Source organism: Aulostomus chinensis, chromosome 16 (assembly GCF_037954235.1).
Source record: "Aulostomus chinensis isolate RoL2024-O1b breed Wild chromosome 16, RoL_Achi_v1.0, whole genome shotgun sequence".
NCBI classification, from domain to species: domain Eukaryota; kingdom Metazoa; phylum Chordata; class Actinopteri; order Syngnathiformes; family Aulostomidae; genus Aulostomus; species Aulostomus chinensis.
Genome location: NC_141335.1, coordinates 24,838,822 through 24,864,369, shown reverse-complemented (window position 1 = coordinate 24,864,369; position 25,548 = coordinate 24,838,822). Strand labels below are relative to the sequence as shown.

The following is a 25,548-nucleotide window of genomic DNA, read 5'->3' as shown; positions in this document are numbered from 1 at the left end:
ATAAGAGTTTTACAACAGTAAATCGGATGTGGTTTTATTTCAGAATTGAATTTTTCATTTAATCACACAATCGATTGCATTTTAAATTCTGGTTGAGCAGGAAACGGAACAATAAACCACACACGTCCACAGTTATGGGAGCCTACAGCTCACAAGATGAATGTTAATAAAGTGGAATGGATTAGGATATAAAAAATAATATATAATAAATCGAGGAGAAGAGAATAGAGCGGCTGTTTTACTAAGGATCACTCAGTCCTCACGGTCGGTCCTCAATCTAAGAGCTCTTTATCAGAATATACCTTCCCTGTTTTATGTATTTTGTCTTTTGCTGGCGGCCCCTCTACTGGGGACTTCTGGGAGAACCTGTAACTCCCCGGAAGAACCATTTGGTGGCGTAATAGTCGCGGTGTGGTCTTGGTCCAACAGCGAGGATAACCCAGGTGCCTCGTGATTGTGGTAGTACACCAAGAGGAAGTTAATTTAAACATTTTAATTGATGTATTTGTTAATTTCCTCTTAGAGAAGCCCAGTCCTGATCTTGTCATTTATTGACAGCGTGTCTGACTCCAGCCCTCGTTGTCCGTCTGATCCCATCTTCTCTCATCACAAGGGGGGAAAAATTGTCTCCATTTGAAGAAACTAGAAGGGACAAGAACCTCCGAGGTAACTGCTGCGGCTACAGCAGCAGAGGGAGTCCCACAAACCCAGCTACACCTCCGCACCTACCTTCCCTCCTACCTGCCTGCCTACCCACGGAGAGGGAGCTGCCTGCGTCTGATAAGGCATCGAGTCCTCAAGTGAGGAGGGGAGGGGGGTGTGGAGAAAAAAAGGAGTCGAACTGGAGAGAGGGAGAAGAGACACCGAGGGAGGGAAAAAGGTCAGGGACACGGGGGGTTTATCACACTGGCAGAAATAAGGAGAGTGTCTACACAAACGGTTGGACAGACGCAACCAGGGAGACGGAGTGATTAACCAGCTCTCCCTCCTTCACCTCAGATCGCTTAAGCGGGACTACCTGGGGGCTTGAACCATATTCAACCTTTTCCACAGTCTTCTGTGCTCTTGTGCGCGTACAGACAGACAGTCGTGAGTCTGGACCGTGCGTAATTTGGAGAGTTTACTGCTACGCTGCGTCAGGATGCGCGTCTGTCCGCTGCTGGTCTTCCTCTGCCTGCTGTGCGCTGGACGCGCTCAGAAGTTCTCCGCTCTCACGGTAAGAATGAACACAAACGTCCGACGACCCACATTCACGGTGTGGAAGATGTTTTTGAAATAGAAACTCAGTTTTTTAAAAGTCATTAAAAAAAGGTTGGTATTCGCCACCTTTTTGTGTGGAAATCCTTTCATCTACTCAAATGCTTGCATACAAATGAATAAGGAAACACATAGGACGATGATATCATGGTTATATTTCATGTTGATGTCGGCTCATTGATCCCCTGCCTGTAACATCTCTGAGGTGGCAGAGCTGTGTGGACTGGGTCTGTCAGGTCTGCTGCTCTACCTGTCCTCCTCCCAGCTCCTCCACTTGTCTCCCTCTGCCCTGCCTTCCCTGTTGTTCTATGGGAGCTTCTCTGCCAGCAGCTCAGCTTCACCGGAGCACATGGCGTTGTTTACAGCAGCAGCAGCGTTGTTCATTTCCCTCAAACTGCAGAAGAAAAGCAGCTGTACATGGAGGTGACTTCCACGATCAAGTGCAGGTACATTATGAAAGGTGGAATGATAGAGAGTGGAATGTGCACTGTCAGAGGCTTCCCCCCTTGATTTATAGCTTCATGTGACAGCCGCCCCCTCCCTGCACCATTATTTATGGTCCCGCTGAAGATGCCTTAATATCCAATTGGAAACAAATGGCCATGAGTTGTTAACCTGCAGGTGAAGGGTCGGAGATCCTTTCTCCCTGACGGTACTGTGCAGTTGTGGAATGTGGGAGGAAGTGTTGCACTGAGCAGATGCGCCTCTGATTTTCACTGTGATGGAAACATTCACACAGACACGCCGAGTATCTGTCATGGGTGGTTATATTTACCCAGCAATTAATGCCGAGAGCTCAAAGACTCAGCTGGGCGTCCAGTTATGACACCACACTCTCATAAGACTCCTGTGTTTCATAGCATGTGTGTGTCAGACGTCTCCCTGCGGTTCATCGCACCCTCTTTATTGGAATAGCACATGGAGCACTGGACTTCTACTGGCTTATTGTTTGAATGACACATGAGACGCTGTTGCTGGTTTAAAGAAAACGTCTCCATATGATACAGTATTTTGTGCATATTTGAGGTCAGACTAGTAGTTACATAAATTGGATGCTTGCCCAGGTTATTCTGAATTTCCATGGTGTGGGGAAGCATGAAATAGTGCTTCCTCCTCCTCTGACCCAATCTTTGCAGTGGAACATATGGGCTCCACGGCCCTCCGCAAAACTGTGCACCTGCCTAACAAGACCTTGTATTGTCTGATGACAACCGGCAGCCTTTCGCACCACCTCTCTTTCTTTGGAGCATCTATCACAGCAATTAATTGCCTTTCCTTTGATTGAGTTAGTAGCCTGGTCAAAGGCTGTCACTTTCTTCCCCTTCCACCATGCTGGAAACTAATGATCCACTTTGCGTCCTAGCGTCCACGCAGGAAACTCCCGCCAAGGCCATTTAACACATTTACCTCAGCTCTCAGCTGGGGCACCTATTGACCCTTTGAGGCCGTGGTGTGAGGGGCCTCTCGGGGTGTTGGAAGCAGGGGCCTCCCGGCCCAGAAAGCCCTTATCAGTCTACAATGTGCTCTCTGCTGGAGGCTCGCCTCCTCCGTACTTCATTCAGTCCCACAAAGCTGCAGAGCCAGGGGGAGGTAATAGGATTTGATTTGTATGCTGGTTGGTCTTTGGAAGGGAGAAGAAAAAAAAAAAAAACTTGCCCGTCTCGCCCTTTTTTGCTTCTGTCTTGTTCTTTTGCCAACTGCTTGTATTATTTGAGCAGATGCAAAAAGAATCTTCCAAGAGGGATCATGAGAAGAAAGAGAGCCAAGTAGAGGGAAAAAGAATCAGAGAAAGTGAGGTACAGCTGTCCGGAAGTGGAGAAGAAAAGGATTTGAGCAATAAATAGATTGTCACAATATGTGTACGCATCTGCCTTTATGATGAATCAGGGTGGGAGCTTGTGCTGCTTGTCGCTGAGGTAATCCATCACTCTGCTGTGTTGCTGGCAATGCTGCTGGCTCGGAGAGGTTGGAATGAGACATCAGGGGAGTGTCAGCCTCGGCCTCGTCCATCCATCACCTCAGGCCAAACCAAAACTGTCTGCAGCAGACAGGTAACTACCTCCAGGAGTACACAGGAGGAAGAGGTCCTGGATAAACCATCCATCTCTTTCACTTGTACATCTTATTTGTGCTCCAGTGTGGCCAACTGCAACTCTGAAACAAACACAGTGAATCTGGGTGGCTGATTTCATGGCTAACTGTGTTCTTTGTGCTGCGTTCTCGGGGCTTTATCGTGAACTCACAGGCTCTTGGCACTCTGCTGCGTGGTGTTGAGTGGACACTGAGCAGGATGCTGAGCTGCTGAATGAATCTGTTGGGGTTGTCAGTCTGCTGGCTGGTGGAGGCTGATACTGGTGGTACTGGAGGGGTGTGGGCAGCATGGGTTGTGGCAAGACTGGCAGCCCACCACCGAAACATGGCAGTCACACATTATCGGAGCGCTTACTTGCTTGGCGGGAACTTTGCAGAAACCGTGTCCCTGTCCAGACCGTCACACCTGCTACACGATGAGAACAATCGAAATGGACCAACTGATCCAAACTGGTGTGCTGGAGGACAGAATCTGAGGGAGTGGGGGCACCAGCCGGGCGCTGCTCTCAGATGCAACGATTCAAGACAACAAAGACGGCTGCGGCTTCCTTTGATCGTCAGTTTAAACAGAAACTGACAAAAACAGCAAGGATTTGACCTGAACTAGAACACCATCATCATGCAAAATACAGCTAATCTTAGGACAGTTAATAAAGTCTAACTGAGTTAGACAGCAGGTGAAGGTTGGACACTGGCTCTTCAACATCAGGACTCGTTCCGACAGTTGACGTGGTCATAAAGATTTTCTGTTAGTTTTCATTCAATCCACAGCGCTCGTCCTCACTCAGTCACGGCTCCTGGTCCGATGTGTTTGAACGGGCCTCTTCTCTCTGATCCCCTCTCGGGAAGATTTATGAGCAGGCCTGACGGAGTTTGTCTCCCCCCCGGCCCAGGGCGACTCTGCCTCCCTGGCCAACCCTCTTCCAGGTGCGGTGCAGCCTGCAGCCCTGCTCGACCGAAAGCAGGGGGCTGCCACTAAACCCCATCTCTCATCTGATTTGTAAGAAGTCAGACTCAACAAATTTCTTTTACTGCTCACGTTCCCACCCTAATAACGGATGTATGTCTCTTTCTTCTTACTCCGTCTTGCCAAATTCAGAGCAAATTTATCTGTCAGCTGAGGTTCTTGTGCCCTGAATTCAGAAATGTGACGCAAGAAAGACAAATGTTGGTGTGTTTGTGCATCCGCAATGAATTTAACAAAAACCCAATATGGGGAGAGAGATAGATAAAGAGAAAATATACGCACACATTTTTTGCAACAAATATGGTACAAAGACATGCATAAGAAAAAAAAATAAAACAAGTTTAATTGTCCAAAATGGTGTCAGTGCAGCACCGCCGGCCTACAGTACATGCTCACATCTGCTACTATCAACTAATAATGCCAGCTGGATGATTCATCGCTCAGGTCCTGCAAAAGAGCAAAACTGAATGAAAACTTTCAGTGTTTCACATCAGTAAATAATGAGCTGGGGGGTTTTTCATCTGTGACTGAGTGAACCTTCAGCCACATGGCCATGTTAGCTTGTTTTGTCATCCCACTTCATTATTCCACTCAGTACAAACTTGTTGAAAACCCAACTCTCACACTGTAGCAACACAAAGCTCCCTGACATCTATTTTATTCAGCCACTCGATCATTCACTGTCTCTTATTCACTGCTGCAGTCACACGCCCTCCTCCTCCTCCTCTTCCTCCTCCCTCTCTTCCTCCGCCACCGCCGCCCCATTGTGTGGCCTGGCGAGGGGGTTGCATACGGTGGTGGTGGCAGATACAATGGTGTCATTGACACAGGTGATCTGATTCGTTCAGCTGCTGTTGTCTTGTTTCTCTTTTCATGGCTCAGTCAAACAGGAGTGAATCCAGGTGCAGGTGCTGGCAAACACTAAGAGGAGAGGAAACGTCAGTCAAATCTTCTCCAGCAGTTTGAACAAAGACAAAGCTGCTCTCTGACAGGCTTGTAATAACAGCCTTGTCTTTGTCTCTGTTTGCTGTGCTCACTGGTCTGTTTATGAAAAGATGTTGCTGTTCAACATCTGAGAGTTTTGAACTTGAACAGCTTTGGCAATGGACTCACACCTGTGACGTCTTTTATTAAAAGCCTGTTCGAACATGCTCCGAATAAACTTCTTAAATGATTCACCTGTTGCTGTGGAGCTTCAGCTCAACACAGAAATGGCTAATCTAGTTCTCTCTTCTCGTGTCATCCCTTCTCCTGTGTGCAGTTCCTGCGGGTGGATCAGGATAAAGAGTGCAACATGGAATGCAGCGGAGCTCCTCGCAAACCCCTGTGCGCCTCCGATGGACGGACCTTCACATCTCGCTGCGAGTTCCAGCGAGCCAAGTGCCGCGACCCCCTGCTGGAGGTCATCCGAGGGCCATGCAAAGGTCAGGTCATGAGTCACGCTTCAGCGCCGCCTGATGCTCAGAGGGGGTCACAGTAGAAACTTGGGGGTTAAATTCATTTCAGCATAATTGATTCTTTGAGTGGTGGGAGGACGAGTGGGGTTGACAGTGAGAGTGGGTGTGAGGTTTCGCTGCCAAGCACCATCATTTCACAACTGCAGTGAGGAAGGAGATGTGGTTTTCCTTTGGAGTGGAAATGTTTTCTTGCTTTGTATCAACAGACTTACATGACATACGTGTAGCAAAGCCTCATGGGATACACAACCTCCTGATTGTGGATCACGGGGGTGGGGTGGGGGTGAAACATCTTGACAAGAATTAATGGTCTCGTTTCATCATCTGAAGCTGTGCGTATGTGATGGGTGAGAAGCTAAAGGGGAAGGACATCAGTAGTGAGGTCAGGCAGCCCACAGACTCCTTCATTGTTGCCCCCCCCCCCCCCCATCCAATGTGTTTAGGAGTCTACAGCGAAATATAAAACTTGGCCTCATCTCTTGAAGTTCTTATAATAACCTAAGATGGATCTGGTTGACCAACTCGTTTTTTTGTGCATGTCTTCTTTCTAGGGATATATATACTTTCTATTATTTATGTTTATTTTTATGTTTGTTCTGCTAATTCCATGAGTGACGCCAACGGCCGGAGTCAAATTCCCTCTATATTGTGAACATACTTGCCACTTAAACTGATTCTGATTCTGAACAAGGAGTTCAACTGCAAATTCAAGTGTGAAAAACAGGGTACTTCCTGATTCCAACAGGGGGCGCACTGACAACCACCCCCCCCCCACCCCCTGTTTATAAAAAAGGAAGAAAATGATAGAAACGAAGAAGATCTGACTCAAAATAAAACTAAATTAAAAAAATAGCTGCCACCTTTGGCGCTAGTTTGAAGCCTGTTTTAGCAGATGCAGACAGGAACAGCTTTAGAACGACTCTAGAACATTATGACGTTCCTCTGACTCATCATTTTAAACTTGGATGGCCGGAGCTGTGACACATGTAGCATTGCTGGAAGGTTCTTCTAATATTTCTAATAAGAATTCTTAATTAGAGAACAACTTAAAAATGTTTATCATTCAAAATAGCGTTCATTAAAGGTTACTTGGACAAAATGTTGTGATTGCAGCATTCGGAGGGTATTTTTAGGCAAAAGATCATTGAAAAGATTAACATTTTCAAACCATTTTGAAACATTTGATTTAAATTTGAGTACGTCATTGGCGCTTGAACATTGAGGGAACGTTCTCTACAAACTGGGTGCGATGAATTCCCTCTCACAAATCACAATTTTAGATCACTAATGCAGACAGCCTGAGAGACGGCGTTTGCTAAAAAACAATCTTGCATGATGGAAAAACATTCCACACTTGTGTGCCCGCGCTGGGTCTCCATGGCAACGTCTCTAAGCGGACATCTGGATGTGGCGGACAGCGCCGGGACACAGAATAGAGGATTCCAGCTAGGAAGCTGAAAGGGACGAGAGTCCATGAAAGTCGTATTGTACGTGTCAATAACACGGGTCTATAAGAGTCTGGACCCCCCTCTGCTTCTGGACTGCCGGGGTGAAAGACACAGCAGACGCGGTCGAGTCAGTAGACGAGGGGAACCAGAGGACTGGTCTGGCCTAAGAGCACAGAGATGGGTTTGTGTTTAAGGATGGTGAGACTGGCAACACATTTGTTTTCTATCACTGCGCTCAGATGATTCAAGTGTCCTGTCATTTTTTCCAGTCAGCTTTTTGGTCGGAGCCCCCAGGAGAAGGACGATGGTTTTGGGTTTTTCCAGTAGATCTAACTTTAGAGCTCCTTAACTCACTGCTTTCCTCAATCTGGAACATCCAGCATCTTGCCCCTCTCCTGGCTAGTGACAGTGACCCACTCACACACACGCACAAACACTCACACATTTACACACACACACACACACACACACGCACGCGCGTACATACACTCTGGAGAGAGAGAAACCAGTGCACATTCCCCTGCATGTGTCTAATAGACCATCTACTGTAAGGCCTGCCAGCGACATGCAGCCTCCTGACCAAAGTGCTGCATGTTTTTAAGCTTAGCAGCTCAGCATGAGTCATTGTTTTAATGTGATTTGAACCTGCCGACCAGACGGGCACTGTGTGGTAGCTAATGCGTCTCACTGCGTTACCTTCCAAGCCATCACTGTGAGTTTGAACAGCTGGTGCTGTTGGCCAGACCAGGTGAGATGAGAGGAAGATGCATGGCTCTGACGGCAGGATGTGAAAGCACACAGGTGAAAAGTGGCTGACCCACATTTATATGGTCAAACACTTGGAGGGCAGCTCAGGTTGAACTGAGGAGACGTCTTAGTAGGAGAAAGAGAGGCAGACTGAGAGACATGAAGGTAAGGTCAGGTTTTCCCTGTGCATCAGCCCTTTTCATGAGTGACTGGAATGTTCTACAGGAGCAGCACGAGCCGCCTCCGTCAGTAATGGCTTTACCACCAGGCAGAGCGCAGGCCAGCCTGACGTGCTCCTAATAAGACCGGGGGTGTTGGTTCTTTTCCCAGCCGCACAAGTATCTGCTGCTTCCGAAATGTCTTGAATTGTTTCCCCGTCCGCCTCCCTCTCTCCCCGCATTTCACTTTAGTTCTTCATCACTTGTGACATTCTTCCACTGTCGGTTTTGTAGCTGCACAGCAAAAATAAATAATTGGGCCGTGTGGGTGTATCATGGCTCTCTGTGACGTGTGGTGATTCTGGTGATTTGTGGCACTCCTCAGATACGTCCAGATGTGTAGCAGAGAAGAAGTACACGGAGCAGCAGGCCAAGAAGCTCTTCCCCCAGGTCTTCGTGCCTGTATGCAACCCTGACGGCACCTACAGCGAGGTGACACAACATCAGAGATTCTGTTGAAAAACTTACCTAAAGAATTCGAGTTGACGACACCGAAGTTGCTTTTGGAGCACCGACCTGGTCTTTATATGTTTTGTCTCTTGCAGGTTCAGTGCCACAGCTACACTGGGTACTGCTGGTGTGTCACCCCCAACGGTCGGCCCATCAGTGGCTCAGCAGTGGCCAATAAAAAGCCTCGATGCCAAGGTGAGTACAACCCCACCAACTTCTCTGATAGTCATTGATAATTTATCCATGCATATTCAAAGGAACATGCCAACCTTTGGGGAAATATGCTGACTGTCCTCTAGATCCTGTTCTTTCTTGTTGTGAAGTCCAGAAACAGCAGACGGCTGTCTGCTAGTTAGCGTAGCTGCAGTGATGGAAGTGACGGGGCAGTAGAGAAAGAGAACGTAGAGAACGCTCTCTCAAAAGTCTCCAAACACAATTTAATCCAAAGCAGTCTCCGCTTGCATCCATAGGACTATGGATGTGTTTTGCATCTGTTGTGAAAAGCCTTGAAAATGACAGGATTTTGTGATTTAATGGGATGCGTACGCGGAACTACATCACCGGCCTCGGCCTCCTGTCTCGTCTTGCTCCCGCAGCTGCAGGCTGCAGCTCCTCCTCTGTGTGTTCTGGTTCAACAAGATCAGGATCAGGATGTTGGTGTGTCCTGCACTAATCCTCTTCATCCTCTCTCTCAAAGTCGGCCGTGATTGGTAGCAGTAGTTGCTCTATTAGTCGTCAATGAACGCTTGGTTTTGTTGACAGAATTATATAGATCTGGATTTTTTATATATCTGACTAAAACTAGAATATCATCTGTCATTCCCCTGTGAATGCCAAACACAACCCCAGTTCTATGAATGCAGGCAAACACGGTTTTGAAGAAGAGGGTATTTGGTGACTTCTGAGACCAACAAATGTTAAGAAGCTTGAAGAAGCCACTTGCCGAATGCACTCATTAAAAAGAAGAACCGAGATAAGAAACCGCTTAGAAATTACATCCAGTGTAGTGACGAGCTTTCGAAAATCAATTGATAAAGCATCACAAAAAAAACCCTGAATACTTTACACTTTTAAAGCCAAATAAGAGCCTGCACTTCTTTACTTTTACTTGAGAAAATAGTTTGAATCACTTTTGTTCAAGAATAACAAGGCAAAGCCTGAAATTCCATGTTTGTGTGGGTATAAAAGGCCATTCCAGTGGGACAGTGGTCAGTGCCTGGACGGAGGGCCACCTGAGGACTGTGCCTTGCTCAACGCTGTGTAAATAAGCCAGTAGAAAATCCCTGCTGCAGAGTTGAGCAACAAAGCTAAACTGTAAGGAATGTGTTCTTGGAGGATGGCGTCTGCCAAACAATCAAATAACCAATGCCACATGTCCTCCCTGTGCCTCTCCTTGGGGGCTGCTGTTTCAATTGGAGAAAACTGCAGAAAGAGTGGAAGTGGCAGTGGTCGTAAAACCACCAGCTGTACTGTAATTGTTCAAATGTATATGAAGAAAATGACATTCAAAGGCATCTCCAACCCAAAGTATACACACATTAATAACATGTGACAATAAAAAATGGTAGAATTTTCCACTGCGGTTCATTAGTGGAGTCTGGTTGGTTCTCGTCCCACGGAGGAGCCAGAGTCCGTCAGGTGTCGCTCTTTTATCACTGGCGGTGACATGAAAACATGTTTTGTGGTGAAAAATTCATTAATTTCATTTTGCCTTCAGGATCAAAGCAAGAGAGAGCTACCACAAGAGAGCCGGGCAAAGGTGAGAATTCAATCCAAGAAGCAAACCTGCTCCGTCTCTCATATGTTCTTGTGCTTTGTCCAAGTGCATGTGTGTACCAACTGAAGCCTGTATGTACTTGTGTGTGTGTTTTCGTTTGTATCTGTGAGTGTTTGCCTGCATCTGTGTCAGGGATGTGCAGGGCGGGGCGCCTGTTAAGGCTTGCCTCTCTAACATTTTGTCAATTTGAGAGAGTGTGAGCAGCCTGAAGGCTGATATAAAAGCAATCTGTGAGTGCAGTGGAAGGAGAGAGGCTGCGGTGTGCAGCTTTCAAGCACGCCGCCAACAGCTGCAGTGCCTCTAACCGCCTGTTGTCTTCACCAGGCTTCCAAACAAGCAGGAGGCGACCGGCATGGAGGGCCTGCTCCTCTAACGTTATCATTCGAAGTCACTTCTTTTTCAGCTTTGTCAGAATACACGAGGAAACGTTCACTCTTCATCTCCCACCAGACTTACATTCACATGGACTCATCATCATCTGTTTCCCCCCAGCTCCATTCCAGATATCCAGATCTCAAACTTCAAGAGAATTTGATGCAATATTTCATTCAACAGGTGTATTTTGCCTCTCAAGAGCTCACAAATCGGTGTGTTTTCGATGTCATTCACTCCTGCGTTGCTGCTGAGTGACTCCAGAATGCAGAAAGAAGCAGCTACGTATATGTTGCTTGAAGCTAATGGTGATTGCTAATGATTACGGCAACAAAACAACAGGAAAACGTCGTAAAAGTGTTCATTTACAGTTGAGCTTCTTTTTTTTTGCAAATGGATTTTGTTGTTTTGTCACCGTAACTGTTGTTAGCCGTCAGTGTCCATTAGCTTCAAACTAAATCCTCATGGCTGGCTCTTTCTGCATTCTGGAGTCACAAAGAAGTAATGCAGGAGTGAAAAGCACTTCTGTGAGCTCCAGACATCTATTTGTGAGTAGGTGAAAGGAAAAATACAGCGTTTGAGTGAATTCACCTTTTAACTGATGTGATTTGAATGCTCTCAAAGTCTCATTTGGAGGCCTTGGGATGATTCTCTATGTGATTGTGCTCATGATGCATGAATGTGTGTATCTTAACGACAGGAGAGTATTAATCGACTTGTGTGTGTGTTCCGTGCAATACTCCCATCAGTGTGACGTGTGCGCCTCTCTCTGTAAACAGTCTTGGTTGTAGTGTCTGTCTGAGCCCGGCCAACTCATTACACATACATCAAGAGGGACTACAAAATTTGAGAGAGGAGGCAGGATGGAGGGAGAGGCAAAGAGAGAGAGAAGGAGGTGGGGGTTCAATCTGAGCTGGCTGGATAAACATGGTGGTGAAAAGCAGAATAAACTGTAAATTTGTGGTGTCCCGGCACTGAAAATAGCAGTGTTTGCATCAATATTTTGATTGAGCAGAAGCCCTTCAGTACCCAAGCCCTCCACCGTGGCTGTTGCTGCACTCTCGCTTTCGAGACATTTGGTACACTAACACACCAAATGCTTTACCATAAATTCATTTCTGGTGCTGGACTTGACAAATCCATTCACATGCTGGGATCATATGCCGCCGACGATGGACATACAGCAGTAAAACTAATGCTGTATGACCACAAATAGCGCAGGGGTTTCCTGGCAGATGCTAAAAGAGGTGTTACAGTCATGTAAAAGCCCGCAAAGTAAAGACAGGTCATTAGTGGTTCATCGTAAATCCGAATCATAAATGCACTTTTTGAAATGGCATTTCCATCCGTTAAGTGAGCAGGGTAATAACATGTCTGCCAAGTCAGTCACACTGAGTGTGTGTATTTTTATCCGCCAAGCATGCTTGATGAACGTCTGGCACGGCAAACTGGCATTCAATGTGAAATCCTGATTTTGCAATGGAGAATACATTGTTTAAAAAAAAAAAAAAGCTCAAGATTAATCCCTGTTTGTGGAGCCACCCGTTAGATATGCCCTGACTCATGCACTAACAGAGCTCTACTTTGAGCAGAATGAGTGACCCACACTGAGGTTAACCACATATATGGCCTTGGCTTCATCCTAAGCGACTCAAAACCTCCATCCCCGTCCCCGACCGACCGCAAATCAAACAAACAGAGACCAAACAAACACTGAGCTGGATTTGCTCTCTGTTAATTGGTTCGTCTCAGACTTGGCTACTACATTCTTCGCCCCTTGTGTCTCTCCCACCTTCAGCTCATATGCAGGAGATTAAAGGATGAAGACGCACATCACGGACAACTGGTCCTCTTCATTCATTATAACTGACCTCAATCTGTCCTCTGTAGCACAATGATCTCCCTCATTGCATGAAGTGAGGCCATGGGAATATATGACCACTATACTTGCTTCTTCCTCTGAGTCTTCTCCTCTTCTTTCCAACATACACATTCCCTCTGTTTCTTTAACTTCTACCTCCATTCTACGTGGCCGGGCAACGTGCAAATCGTACATAGTTCTGTGTTTTCTAATCTAGCTTACTCTTGTAATTGTAGTCTCCTTGCAAATATTCTCCATTCTAAATGCAGATGAGACTGGCCTAGTGGTGGATCCACAGCCTCCTGCGGATGAGGAAGGTAAGATTTTATCCATCCAGATTAAAAAATGTTTGGTTCCGAGCTTGTGTTTACTGAGACGCCACTGAGTGACTCAAAGTGTTGCCATCCTTAAAAGGCCATCGGTGGCTGCATGAGTCAGCCACGGCATGAATCTTCAAATAAGGACATCGATGGGGATGTTCTATAAGATGCACTGAATTCAATATGAAGAAAAGCCTAATGGGCTGCTTTTTTTTATATGATGCAGGGAAATCAAAGAGAAAATGTGTGACGTGGCCGTGAGCTCCCAAAGCGCGGTGAGGGCGTGTAATCTGCGGGACGACGTAAACAATCCCAGTTTAAATCAATTAGGATCCTTTTTCCTCGGCGAGCGCACAAATTCCCCGGTACAACGAGGTGAAGTGGTCCTGGTGTTAAAACTATCTGCATCAGGAGCAGGTCGAGGCGGTGACTAGTACCACTAACACCAGACCAAACCCCACCCTGGGCTGACACGTAAGAACGCAGTATTGTCCAACAATTAATGTACATTCGTTTCCACCAGTAGCGTTACATTACCGAACCAGGGTCTCTATCGGAGTGGTGGTCATCAGACAGACACGGAGTCACCAGGGAGGAGGACAAATGAGAGGAGAGGAGTTGAGAAAGAAACGCTGTCAGAGTTAAGCCTAAGAGATGAAGCTGTACTGACATGATACACCTGTCAGTTCAGGATACACCTGCTCTGCTTCACTCACGGCTTCAAATATGTTCAGTTTATTCCTTGAATTTTTCCTCCACGTACATCATAGTGCAACCCCTCTCTCCTCTCATTTTGCGACGCCCGGCCCTCAATGTGGTGTGAATTAACTTGAATTTATCTGAACAACATCAGCCACGATGAGTCAAACACCAGCCAAAGGGATTCGAGGAAATTTAAGATTCAGTTTTATTTGCGATATGAAGAATGATATCCTCTTTTAAAAAGTCACTGGATACAGGAAATGAATCAGTCAAATGCAGCTGAAGGAGGATTCACTCAAAAATACCCTTAAATGACACTTTGTACTGAAACTTTACTTAAACTAACCAGTTTTAGAAAGTAAAAAGTACCACATATACTTTGTTGTCTACTTTATAGATATTTGAATATCTTTTTACACCGCTAGATTCATATTTATCGTATCATCCTCTTTTAAAAAATGATTTCTATATACTAATAGCAATATGCGTACTAAAACTGTTAAATTCAATGAATGGATAATAGAATTATTTTCTCAACTTGTGAATGGGCTAATCTGCCACTGGTTTGGTTTTCCTTTTGTTCTATCTTGGATGTAATACTTTCCTTTTCATGTTGTTTTTATATTGCTGTAAATAAACCTCTTCAGCTGAAGAGTACTCAGATAAAACAGGAGATACTTGACTGTGTATTGAGCGCGACAGTTATTTCCTGGAGGGATGTGGAAGCAGCTTCCTACATTTCTAGTCAATAAAGATGATTCATGACTGTGACTGAGAGGCAGAGAATCGCATTTTGCAAAGTTGAATTTGAGTCCAACTTTTTTATACTGTGGAGTATCATTTCATGTTAATGTGACCATCTGAAGACACGGTCATAGCAGTTTACATTCCACATCCACTCCAGCAGTTTGAGATTCGATAACCTTGATGTGCATTTTACAGTTTGTGAGTTTTGGAACCACCAGGTTTGGCTCAAATGATATACGAGTGTGTTTTCAATTGAAGCTAATAAAGCTGTCTTGTGGATTACTTTCAGACATCATTTCCCAGTACCCCACTCTGTGGACAGAGCAGGTTCGCAGTCGACAAAACAATAGAACCAGAGCACCATGTAAGTTTCACAAACCGCCATTTCTTTCTTTAATGACGGAGACTTCGACTCAAAGCTGCTCTGTGCTTCTCCTACTTGTGTGAGCAATCATGGTCTGAGGCTTTTCCTGTCTTTTGAGACAGATGGTGTGTTGTGAAACCAGTACATCTTGGTGTTGGAGTGCATGAGGCTTTGAGGATCTGCTTCTCTGTGGTTCTTTGCATTGCAGTGTATCTTTAATTATCAGCACATGGCGCACACACACACACACACACACACACACACACAAGACCTCTTATTCTTTTGGCTCTCTCTCTTCTCTCTCCTTTTTTTTTTTTTTTTTTTAACAAATATGCACATTGATCTCATACACATCAGGTCCTCTTTTGAGAAATAAGATGCTAACAGCATAAAAAAAGAGTGCTATTTAGCACTAGCCTAGAGATAAAACCTGCCATGCATGTGCGCATTTATGTGTGAATTCCATTATCATAATTTAAAACCAATAAAAATGCTTGAGAAATGCAGCAACGATGGTTTTGATTAGCATGTGCTCTATGGGGTATCGGGGTAAAAGAAAAAAAAAGCGCCCACCCCAACAAAGAGAGCCCATACGGAGGAACTGGAGCGAGGAGAGTCGGTTGAGAAAGCGGGGAGGCATTTCATTTGGTCTCTTTTGTGTGGGTAAAGATTTCTAATGAAAATAAACAAAGAAAAGGGATATCCATAATCCCGCAGTAGCTTCCGAGCCTTGAGGCGAGCAGCAAGAAAAAAGATTGGTAATGAAAGCCCTTGTGGCCAGAAGAGATCTGCTTCCATCCCCGAGTTTAATGCGAAAATCTCTGTTGGAGAGCTGCATGGCAGAGAAAGAGGCTGCTGCACAGAGGAAGTCTGATTAGATCCTGCTGAGGCTCTGCAAAAGCCCATCTTTCCCCCACTAAGACGGTTGTATTCTCTGTATGCACGGATAAAGGAGCGGATCATGATGCATTGCGTTTTCCCTGGGAATTTTGAACATGTAAACATATATATCCCTGGTACTTTACAGTACCCTGCAGTGGTGTGTCGAAGTGTGTGGGTGTGTGAAGGAGAAGGCCTGACTGACCACTGCTCGCTCTTTGTCTTGTCTGTTTCTCTCGCTGTCACACACATCCATTGAGGGCAGGTGGGTGTCCAAATATTTACTTAACTTGTGGCATAGGGAGCTGTACTTAGTCATTAGCCCATTAACGTCTGTAAACAGTGCCGCAGGGGGCTGATATCGCCGTCTACACACTGTCTCGGAGCTCTCATCCTCCACCTCTTTGTCTTCCAGCCCTCTCCTCCTCCTCTTCAGGGCTTCTGCAGCAACAGTTTGTGAGCGATGAATGGGTTTGGCTTTTAAAGAGAACTGTAAACTATTACAGCAGTAATTGCAATTAATATGCAAATGTTGCCAGGCTGGTTTTGGCCTTGTTCAAACTACAAAGTGTACCCCAGCATCCAGAACAGCATTTTCCTTTTTTTTCCTTTAACCGATTTACCCATGAAGCAAAAGCAACTACCACAGTACTTTTACTGATTTCTCTGGTCATGTAGTAACATTTTCAATAATATCTCCACTACTCAGGGCATCTTTCAAGTGGTTAAATACAAATTGTGTTAGCCACATGTGACTTTTTCAACAACCATTTTGTTCACATCACAGTCGTGCATCTAAGTTCGTAAGTGAATGCTGCCTTGCCAGTGTTCCATGGAAGCTCCACTGATTCCTCTCTGACCTCCCTTTCCAGCCTCATCATGTGACCAGGAACAGCAGTCTGCTCAGGAAGAGGCGAGGCAGCACAAGAACGATGCTGTGTTCGTGCCTGATTGCGCCCAAGGCGGGCTGTACAAGCCAGTCCAGTGCCACCCGTCCACCGGCTACTGCTGGTGTGTACTGGTGGACACTGGACGGCCCATACCCGGGACCTCCACCAGGTAGGGCAGTCAAAGCACACAGACAGTCGTTATGTGAGTGATCATTAGCCACGTTAACTCATCAGACCGGTCTGTTGATGGAGGGCGTCCTTCAGCCTCAAGGTCTTTGTTGACAAATGCTTTATCACCTGCGTTAAGGCTGCTGTCACACTTGGCCTGGTCGTGCCTTTCTGAAGCATGATTGTCCCCCCCACTTCCTCCTCCCCCTGGCAGCCTGCCCTCACATCACTCCCAGCCTGACGTGCCCTCAATATGGCAGCAGACACTGTAACTAGAGGGGGCAGGTTTGCCCCCCTCCAACGTAGCCGCCACGAGCACTTAGCGTCAGCTGGTGTTGCTCAGCTCTGTCTCGGACGTTTCGTGAACTGGACTCTAAAACTTTAGGTTCACTTCTTGGTTTAGGGCTGATTGTTTGTTGACAGTGTCTAACACTATAATTTATCCTTTTCATTCTCCGAGCTGCCTGTGCTCAAGCCATTTCTGCCAACCGTGCCCGGGCGCGGTACAGTGCTATTATGCTAGAGAGAACTGAACTTTGGTGGAAAAACATGTTGGACACGGTACGGATCACCTAGTGTGACGAAGCCCTTAAATGTCAGCGAACAACTGTGGGCGTTATTTTAGTCTCCAGTTTGAATATCTGTTAACTTTACTGGATATTTTGTATTTACACAACAACTTTGGATCTAAGGCGACATTGAGCCAACAAAAAGAAGATGCTCTATTTCAGACCCACAAAAGGCTGAAGTCTGACATAAGCAGGCAGACAGAGTGACTCAGTTAGTCTGGAGAGGGGCAGGTCAGAGGTCAGCCAGGCTGGCAGAGTGGGGCACTGGTACACTTCTGTAGAGCAGCAAAGCTGGGTATCAGATTAACAAGGCTCCAGGCAGAGAGCCAGGCAGCACATTAGCTCACATATGGAAGCAGGGATTTTACCGCTTCTCTCTCCTTGTCCCAGGCCAGCTCTTGGCCCAGTCACACAGCAGCAATCGGTGCCCTGCTGGTTCTCCAAGGAAAGCCGTCAAAGCTTCCTTGTGTCCCACGCTCCCTGTCTGCCTCTCGCCCTCCATTGCTCTCCTTCTCACCCCCCGCCCCCAACTGTCCTCATACCAGCCCCAAATCTTTCCCCTCTTCTTGGATGTGTTTCACAGCCCCTGATTTTCCACAAACAACTATTTGAATCCCTGAGATTTAACAGGGGAAAATGAGATTAATATCTGATCTTACAATGAAGATGTTGTAAACAGGATGTTGACTCATTTCACTTGGAGTGAAGTGGCATTTGGTCAAAGTGTGTGTTTACTGTCACAGGTATGAACAGCCGAAGTGTGACGGTAATGCCAGGGCCCACCCAACAAAACCAAAGGACCACTACAGAAGCAGACATCTCCAAGGTAGGTCTCCCAAGATTCTGTTTTTCCTCTCTGTTAGACCACATGTTGAAGTTCTTGTGTGCGTGCGTGCGTGCGTGTGTGTGTGTGTGTTGACATGATTAGCAGTGTTGGTTGAGGAAATACTTGATAAAGACTTGAGGATTGCCAGATACTGCCCCTCGCTGGTCAATAAACCAGGAGACAGAGGTGAACTGGGGTGGGGGGTTAATCTATAAGTGACAAGTGGAGATGGAGGATAGAGGGATGGATGGGTGAGATAGTAGGTGAGGAGAAACAGCAGGGAAGAGAGTTGGAGATAATGGATAATAGGGTGTCAGAGACAGGGTGTGATGGATTGACACTGGTGTAGAGAGCCACAACGGAGGCGGGAAAGGAGTTTGAGCAAGTGAGGTCATGATGGCTAGATTCTCAAGTTAAAATAACTTTGTGCACGAGGCTGAACATCCACATGAAGCCACAGCAAACTAGAAAGTACTAGGAGCACTTTCCTCCATCGAGGTGAACTTTTGCGTCTTGCTCTGCTTAAAGCGACGAGTGGGCACCCCAGCACACTACAGTGTGTGTGTGTTGTGTAGAGCGAGAGGGTGTTGGAACCCGTTAAGATTTGGATTTTGCATGAAGGTGCAAACATCACTTCCTGTGTCCACTAGGTATCAATAAAGAATACACACTTACTATGTATTATGTTGCTGTACATCATGGGATCACAGTTTTGATGTTAACCAAGTTGTCCCTCACAATGAGGAAGGTTGTCATGCACAACCACCGTAGCTCTAGAGCTACAAAATATCACTTAAAATATTAATCGTGTAAAATAAAACCAGAGAAACTTGGTCGATATCGAAAAATTGATTTGAGAACAAAACTGCACTGCAATAAAAAATATATTTCATCACATATCAAATAATGATGGCTTCTCATGTTGGCAAAGGTGTCCCACAGGGCGCCATACTCAGCCCTTTTCATTTAAAGTAAAACAATGTAGGTGTGATGAACAGTTTAGTTTATCTAGGTGTAGATGACGCAGTTCTAAATACAACAGAAGCCTGTGTTGCCCAGGTGCTCGAAACAGTAAGTGACCTTGAATTAATGTTTAACTCAGACAAAGCAAAACTCATACTACCTCTCTTTAATATGCATACAGCTGTATTTCTATTTAAATTAATGTTGCATTATAATTACATATTTATTATATATACAACATTATATATTGTAGTTCAGTTTTATTTTTGCCATTATTTCCATTGCCATTGTCAAGACAGCTTGCATTTAATGGGCTTCCCTGTTTAAATAAATACATACAAACTCATACATTCAGATCAAATTTGACCGATTATGAATTGGATGACATCATAGTTGATGATTTGGGTGCTTCTTCTTCCCATATTTGAGGATTTCTTTGATAATAAATGTCAAAGTGCTTAATTTTGTTCTCCAGGCTTTGGTTAAATGTCGTCACATAACAAATGACAGACACGTTAGCGTTTAGTCCTCAGGTGCTGCATACAACCCAATCATAGTCTACAGCTTAATGGTGCTTGGCACATTTGCCGTCTTCAGCTGGGTTTTTTTTGGTGGTTTGGTAAACATGTTAATAATCCAGCAGCATATGAACAGAGCTCCCACTGTTCCTGTCCCATCCACAACTGTTTATGTAACAGTGTGCCAGGCCAGAGCTGTGCTCTCCCCTTGCAGGTGCTGCATTTTAGCAGCAGAGCAACACGCGGACATTGAGGACTGCTGTACGGTGTGTATAAAAGACTGGGAGAGAGCGTCTAGCCATGAACGCTCCTCGCACCGACTCACAATACTCATCTTTGCCATCCAGTGGCACTGATGGCCGGTGCAGGACGGCAAAGACTACAACTGTCAGCCGAACATGCGAGCGTGTGAGATGATGGTGGGGTGGAAACCCATCCAAAGAACACCTGCTCAACACATAGCAGGAGGACAGAAAAGAAAATGTAGATTACGCAGCTGAATCACCCAGAACAGGTTCTCTCAGGAGTTTACAGACTCCCTCCTAAACCTCTGAACCTGCACCGGATCAGCCAGGTCTCCCATTATGAAATACGCAGTGGCACAGTCAAAAACACAGCATCTTATTTTCTTTACGGGCAATTGCGTCAACGGCTGTAAACCCTGTTACTGTATGGACCAGGGATAATTATAAATGTCGCCTTCACGTTGCTACAGCCCATTTGCTGTTGAAGCACTGGTGTTGAGTGGTTTATGGGGCGAGATGCGAGAAAGGAACCACTTGCCCTGAAAGAGGCAGGAGAGGAAAGCAGTTTATTTGGCTTGCTTTCTCACCAGAGTGGGATCATGGGATACTATTGGGGGCGGGCACTGGGAGCTGTGTCTGTGAGTGCTGACAGGGCTCTGCCCCATGAGGCTCGGTAGAAAAACACTGCTCCTTACTGACAGTAACTCACAGGTATACACATACAATCATGCACTTACAACTTGGACAACTTTTTTCAGCTTGCAGGCTGCAGATGGATGGAGGTGTTGGAGTAGTGGTGCATATCTCAGCTTTCATCAAGAAAAAAAACCCTGAATCTTTTCTCAACTCGATCCCATCCTGCATCTGTCAAATTACATAATTATGACTATTACTGAACGAGACAGCAACCGTTTCCTGCTGCAGCCTTGAGCCGGAGGGAAAATGGACGGACTCAATTTCCTCTGACAGACAGCGGAGACACTAAACGGTGTCCAGACAGAAGCAGATCCATCCCTCCCCCATGAGAAAACACCCCTGCTGCCAACAGGAAGGGACTGGAAGCTTACCCAGTGGCTTCCTATTTGAATGAATCGGTATGCTCAACAGAGAGGACGTGTGCCCGCCGTGAAAAACCCTGAGCCTCAATGGCATCCCACTAGTCCCATCCCGGTGAACTGCCAGATAAAACCTGTCTGAAGGTGCAATTGTGTGTGTCTAGACTAATTCATCACAAGAGATTCCACAAGGCACAATTTTGACCATTAACAGGTGGGTCAGATATTTTACTGGGCGAGAGCCAGGGAGGGCCCACTAAAACTTGAACGCAAGAATGCTCAGCGTGTAAAGACTGCGAAACAGTTTGGGCATGTGTATTATTCCACCTCTGGCTCAGTGCAGGCTGCTGAAGCTCTGCGATACTTGGGAAAGGTGGAGGGGAGGCGAGGAACTGGGTGTTTACACCTATGCTGGTCGCCACCTGTTAGAGAGCGGCAAAGCATACTATTATCTCTAACTCAGGAGAATCTGGCCCCGCAGGGCTGGGCCGTAAAAAGAGTGGCAGCAGAATTGCAGAGGGGAGCCGGACTGTGAGAAAGCAGAGAAGAGCCCGGAGAAAAATCCAGGAATCTCTCAGGCCTTTGTAGCCTTCAGCCCTTCCACAAAAACCTTGGCCTCACTCTTAAAACTATACGGCCTAACAGACAATTACTATCATTAGGGTCATTCCACTCCGTCGTCCCTCATTTTAATTTTTTTCCCGTCATTCTGCATGTAATATTGCTCCATGGCTGGTTTTAATTGGCTGGTTTATGATAGATTTGACCTTGATAGGTGACTGGGCTAATGAGCGGAGCTGATTTTTACCACGCTCCACCACGCTCTGACGCTGTCTCTACATATCTGATGTATTCCTTTAAACCAGACGTCCCTCAGACATGCAACAATGTGTCTGTCAATCCTGAATATGGTCCACTTGATGTCTCAGGTGAACCTCAGGTGCTGCGTGGAGCCTCCTGTCCATGCATACAACTTTCAGTCACGTCTTCTATGTCTCCAGCTGTCAAAACCACTCAGGGGCCTCTCGCTTGATTGGCAGGTATCCTCTTCCTCCTCCAGATGAGGGGAGGTCTGACACTTTATGAGAGGGAGTAAAAGACAACTGCGAGAGTCTTGTTTGGGTTTATTTTCTCCTCTGCCGCCTTTATGTGCCGTTCACCTTAAAACTACGCTGTCTGTTACATGACGTCCCTCCCCAGACATTTATTGGGCCACCTATGACGGCAGCATTCCATACTCTCCGACTCTGTTTGCTGATATATGCTTCATATGAAGAATTCTCACACACACTCATTCATGTACTTGTGTATTTTCCAGGTTGTCCTGGGGCAAAGAAAACAGAGTTCCTGACAAGTGTTCTTGACGCGCTGTCGACAGACATGGTGCACGCCGTCACAGATCCAGCATCCGCCGGAAGGTATGACAGTCGGAAATGGATTTCATCCTCTGTTTTTTTGCTCTCATCCCCGAGTTCAGTCATTTAACTGTACCGCAGCTGCTTGCTGATTATTGGATGATAACTTGGTCCTACAGGGTGATGGAGCCAGACCCCAACCACACACTGGAGGAGAGGGTGGTCCACTGGTATTTCAGTCAGCTGGACAAAAACTCTAGCGGCGACATCGGAAAGAAGGAAATCAAGCCGTTCAAACGCTTCCTCCGCAAGAAATCCAAGCCAAAAAAGTGCGTGAAGAAGTTTGTGGAGTACTGTGACATCAGCAACGACAAAGCTCTGTCTCTGCAGGAGCTGATGGGCTGCTTGGGGGTGACCAAGGAAGAGGGTGAGCTGAAAAGCAACATAATAAGTTTTCCTGTATTAAACCAGGCTTCTAGCTCCAGGTCAGTGGCTGTAATGTGATATTCACAGCAGCTGGAAGGTCAGTTAGAACTTGAACTGTCCCCCAAACAGCAATTGGCTAATCGTAGCTCAGCAGGTGGCACTGGGATCAGCAAGCTGTTCCACAGAGTAAACCTGTGTGTGTGTTTTTTGAGTCACATTCACAAAACCTCAACAAGGGAGACGCATCTTCAAACAGGACTAAGTTAGGAGGGCGTCGAATTTTAATTCAAGATAGTTGAAATATTTAAAGAGATGTCAGGAGCTAACAGCCCACAGCTAAATCTTTGCTGGTGACAGTTCAGCTGGCAACGGGCACCAACTACAAATACAAGTCTTATCCGTCTGAAGTCAAAGCCCCATTGTTTAAAAAATGAATGATTTGTTTGTTGTAATCTGCCGTGACTCTTGGTGATTTGGCTTCCATGTGGCTCGTATTGGGAAGTGAACGACAAGCCGCATCTTGTCCAAGGGGACTGAGGGTATGGCAAAACATTATGGCGGCCAAATCATAGTGCATATATTTTTCCACACCTTAAAGTAATATGATTGAAGCAGATCTGCCAGGATGGCGTTCTGTTTTATTAGCCCACATCTGCAGTAAACAGCATTTGCTGTCAGGGGCGAGCGGTTAGCGGACAGTCAGTTTGGATCTTCGCTGCAGGATTCTTCCCTATCGTGGCTGTCAAAGTTTACATTGGGTGTTTTTTTGTCTGACAGGCGGCAAAACAGGAGAATCCTCCAGTAAACTAGTAAGTGACGTGCACCTCCCAGCCCACCTCATATTAACAGCTACTGTTTTCATGTACTGGAGTTGTGGATCTGTTGCTGTTCAAAAAAAACCAGCATGAATTAGTTGAGTAAAATGAGCATGAGCATGTCATAGTGATGAAGCAGAACCAGGGGTTCTTGCTTCTAAAATGGCGTGGTGAAGAGTGGAAACACCATAAAGCCGAATCAAAATGTGATGACGGTTGAATTTCTGACATTATATTAACGTCTAACACGAGGAAGGAAGAATCTGTTACCAAGTGCTTTTCCTTTCATTAAGGACTGTTTTTCTGGAATTGCGCAAAAATACACAGTAAAAGCTAACCGCAGTAAAGCAAGTTTACTTCATGCATCCAACTGATGTTTTCCTCTCCTCAGCATCCCTCGAAGAAGCAAGGCTAAACCAACGAGCGAGATTTTCCTTCCCGCATGGAGATTCTGCCCTCACCAATCGGCAATAATGGAAACCATAGTATTTGCACTTTGTACTTTAAAAAAAAATGTAAATTCACTTTGTAGAAATAAGGTATTTAAACAGACTGCTGAATCTGTGAATGATGTAGTTAGCTTTTTATGTCCTGACAAACAAAAATTATTTTAACACATACAATGTATGTGTCCTTTGTGTGTCTAAAAGGTATACTTTTCAGAGTTGTACAAGTTTTCATGTTTGATGTTTCGTTTTGCGCCCCTCCCGAGGTGTACGTTTTCTCTCATGTTGATGATGTTGAAAGCAGATGTATGATAGTTCGCTGCACAGCTACAATAACTTACCATTTCTTTGCATTTTGCAAGAATGTTTTCAACGTAAAAAACAAAACAAAACCAACAAAAACACCCCCAGAAAAAACAAAAACAAAACAAAAAAAAAACGTCCAACGTGTTCACGTGTATCCATGTTTATTAGAAATAAAGACCTCTTTTATACACTATTGTTCTCTGTGCATCTGCCGGACTGAATGTGTCAAAGACAGTTAATTAGTCAGTGAGTTCCTGTATTTCTCTCTAATCCAATTAGATCTCTGTATTTTCCTGCTCGTTATATAAGTCTTGTAATGTTTTTGCCGTTTGTGTTCTTGCTGCATATTTAATAAAACACCTTGTTGACACAGTCTTTAGGAGCCAAGTATTAGTCATACATAGCAAAGGTCGTGTATCATCCCCTTTTCAGACAGCTTGCCAATCCCCCCCTAGGCAACATGTTGAAATTGGAAAAACGGATGGTACTTATTCCTGCGCTCATCGTAGATTCCCCTTGTAGGCTGAAGACAGATAAATGGACCAATCCATGCAGTGTGTAAGTGCCCATTTAAAAGGCGTTATATGAGCCAGTGAGTGTGTGAGTGTGTGTGTATTTGCATAAGGTATGCTTACATGTTTGAATGGATTCTTTCTTAAAGAATAACACTGAGCTCAGAGCAGTCTTGACACATTACACTGTAGTACATTGTTCCAGCCTGATTATGTTGGGGCTACTAAGTGCTAAGCTGTGGCTTTTCACACAGAAAGTCTTCTATAGGGCTGAGCGAATGACCGCAGACTGACCTGTTCATTCAGGCTTAGCCTCTAATTTATGATTAACACATTAGTCTCCTTTCCGTGATATAATCCGGCCCAACCGTCTGGTTTAACACCCTGGGAGAACACAGGGAGATTATGGCTGTTTGCTATAAAATGGTGGATTAGAGATGGGTAACCCTTGGCCTTTTTTAGGAGCTTTTTCCATCCACAGCTACAGCAACCTGATGCAACAGGTACATAAATGTTCTATGTCCCTGAAAAGAACAGGCTCTAACAAACTGTTTGGACTCCAATAAAGCATATATGGCTCTTGTTTTTGGGGTGAACACAGTCTGCTAATTATAAATGTCGGCTCCATCTCTTTGCAACATTCCTACCCATGTTCTTGGCCTGGATGACGTTAGCTCCATGCCCAGAACAACATTTGCTTTTCCCAGGCAGCCATATAATCCGGTAATGTGGCTCGGATGGTTACAAGTGTAGCACTGCAGAAGCTACACCTCATCCACCACTCACCAGCTTCCACC

The 25,548-nt window shown here is 45.6% G+C and overlaps 1 protein-coding gene across 3 annotated transcripts; it reads left to right on the top strand.

Moving 5' to 3' along the window:
- Window positions 1-371: 371 nt before the first annotated feature.
- On the top strand, window positions 372-25,140 carry smoc2 (SPARC related modular calcium binding 2). Of its 3 annotated transcripts, none has more exons than XM_086180957.1 (14): window positions 372-443; window positions 614-1,216; window positions 5,577-5,739; window positions 8,511-8,617; window positions 8,731-8,830; window positions 10,353-10,394; window positions 12,882-12,962; window positions 14,704-14,778; window positions 16,530-16,716; window positions 18,028-18,110; window positions 22,210-22,309; window positions 22,426-22,673; window positions 23,450-23,481; window positions 23,879-25,140. In XM_086180957.1, the coding sequence occupies exons 2-14, from the start codon at window positions 1,142-1,144 to the stop codon at window positions 23,900-23,902; spliced, it is 1,317 nt and encodes a 438-aa protein (XP_086037083.1). In that variant the 5' UTR covers window positions 372-443; window positions 614-1,141; the 3' UTR covers window positions 23,903-25,140. The 3 variants fall into 3 exon arrangements, with proteins under 3 accessions (XP_086037083.1, XP_086037084.1, XP_086037085.1); XM_086180958.1 differs by having other exon boundaries at window positions 407-880; window positions 1,000-1,216; XM_086180959.1 differs by having other exon boundaries at window positions 410-1,216; window positions 12,915-12,962; window positions 23,879-25,137.
- Window positions 25,141-25,548: the final 408 nt, after the last annotated feature.

Bases quoted from the DNA above. Each gene is read 5' to 3' on its own strand.
- smoc2 (XM_086180957.1), top strand. From the start codon at position 1,142: ATGCGCGTCTGTCCGCTGCTGGTCTTCCTCTGCCTGCTGTGCGCTGGA. The intron at 8,831-10,352 runs GTGAGTACAACC...TTTTGCCTTCAG, and splicing joins TAAAAAGCCTCGATGCCAAG to GATCAAAGCAAGAGAGAGCT. The intron at 12,963-14,703 runs GTAAGATTTTAT...GATTACTTTCAG, and splicing joins GCCTCCTGCGGATGAGGAAG to ACATCATTTCCCAGTACCCC.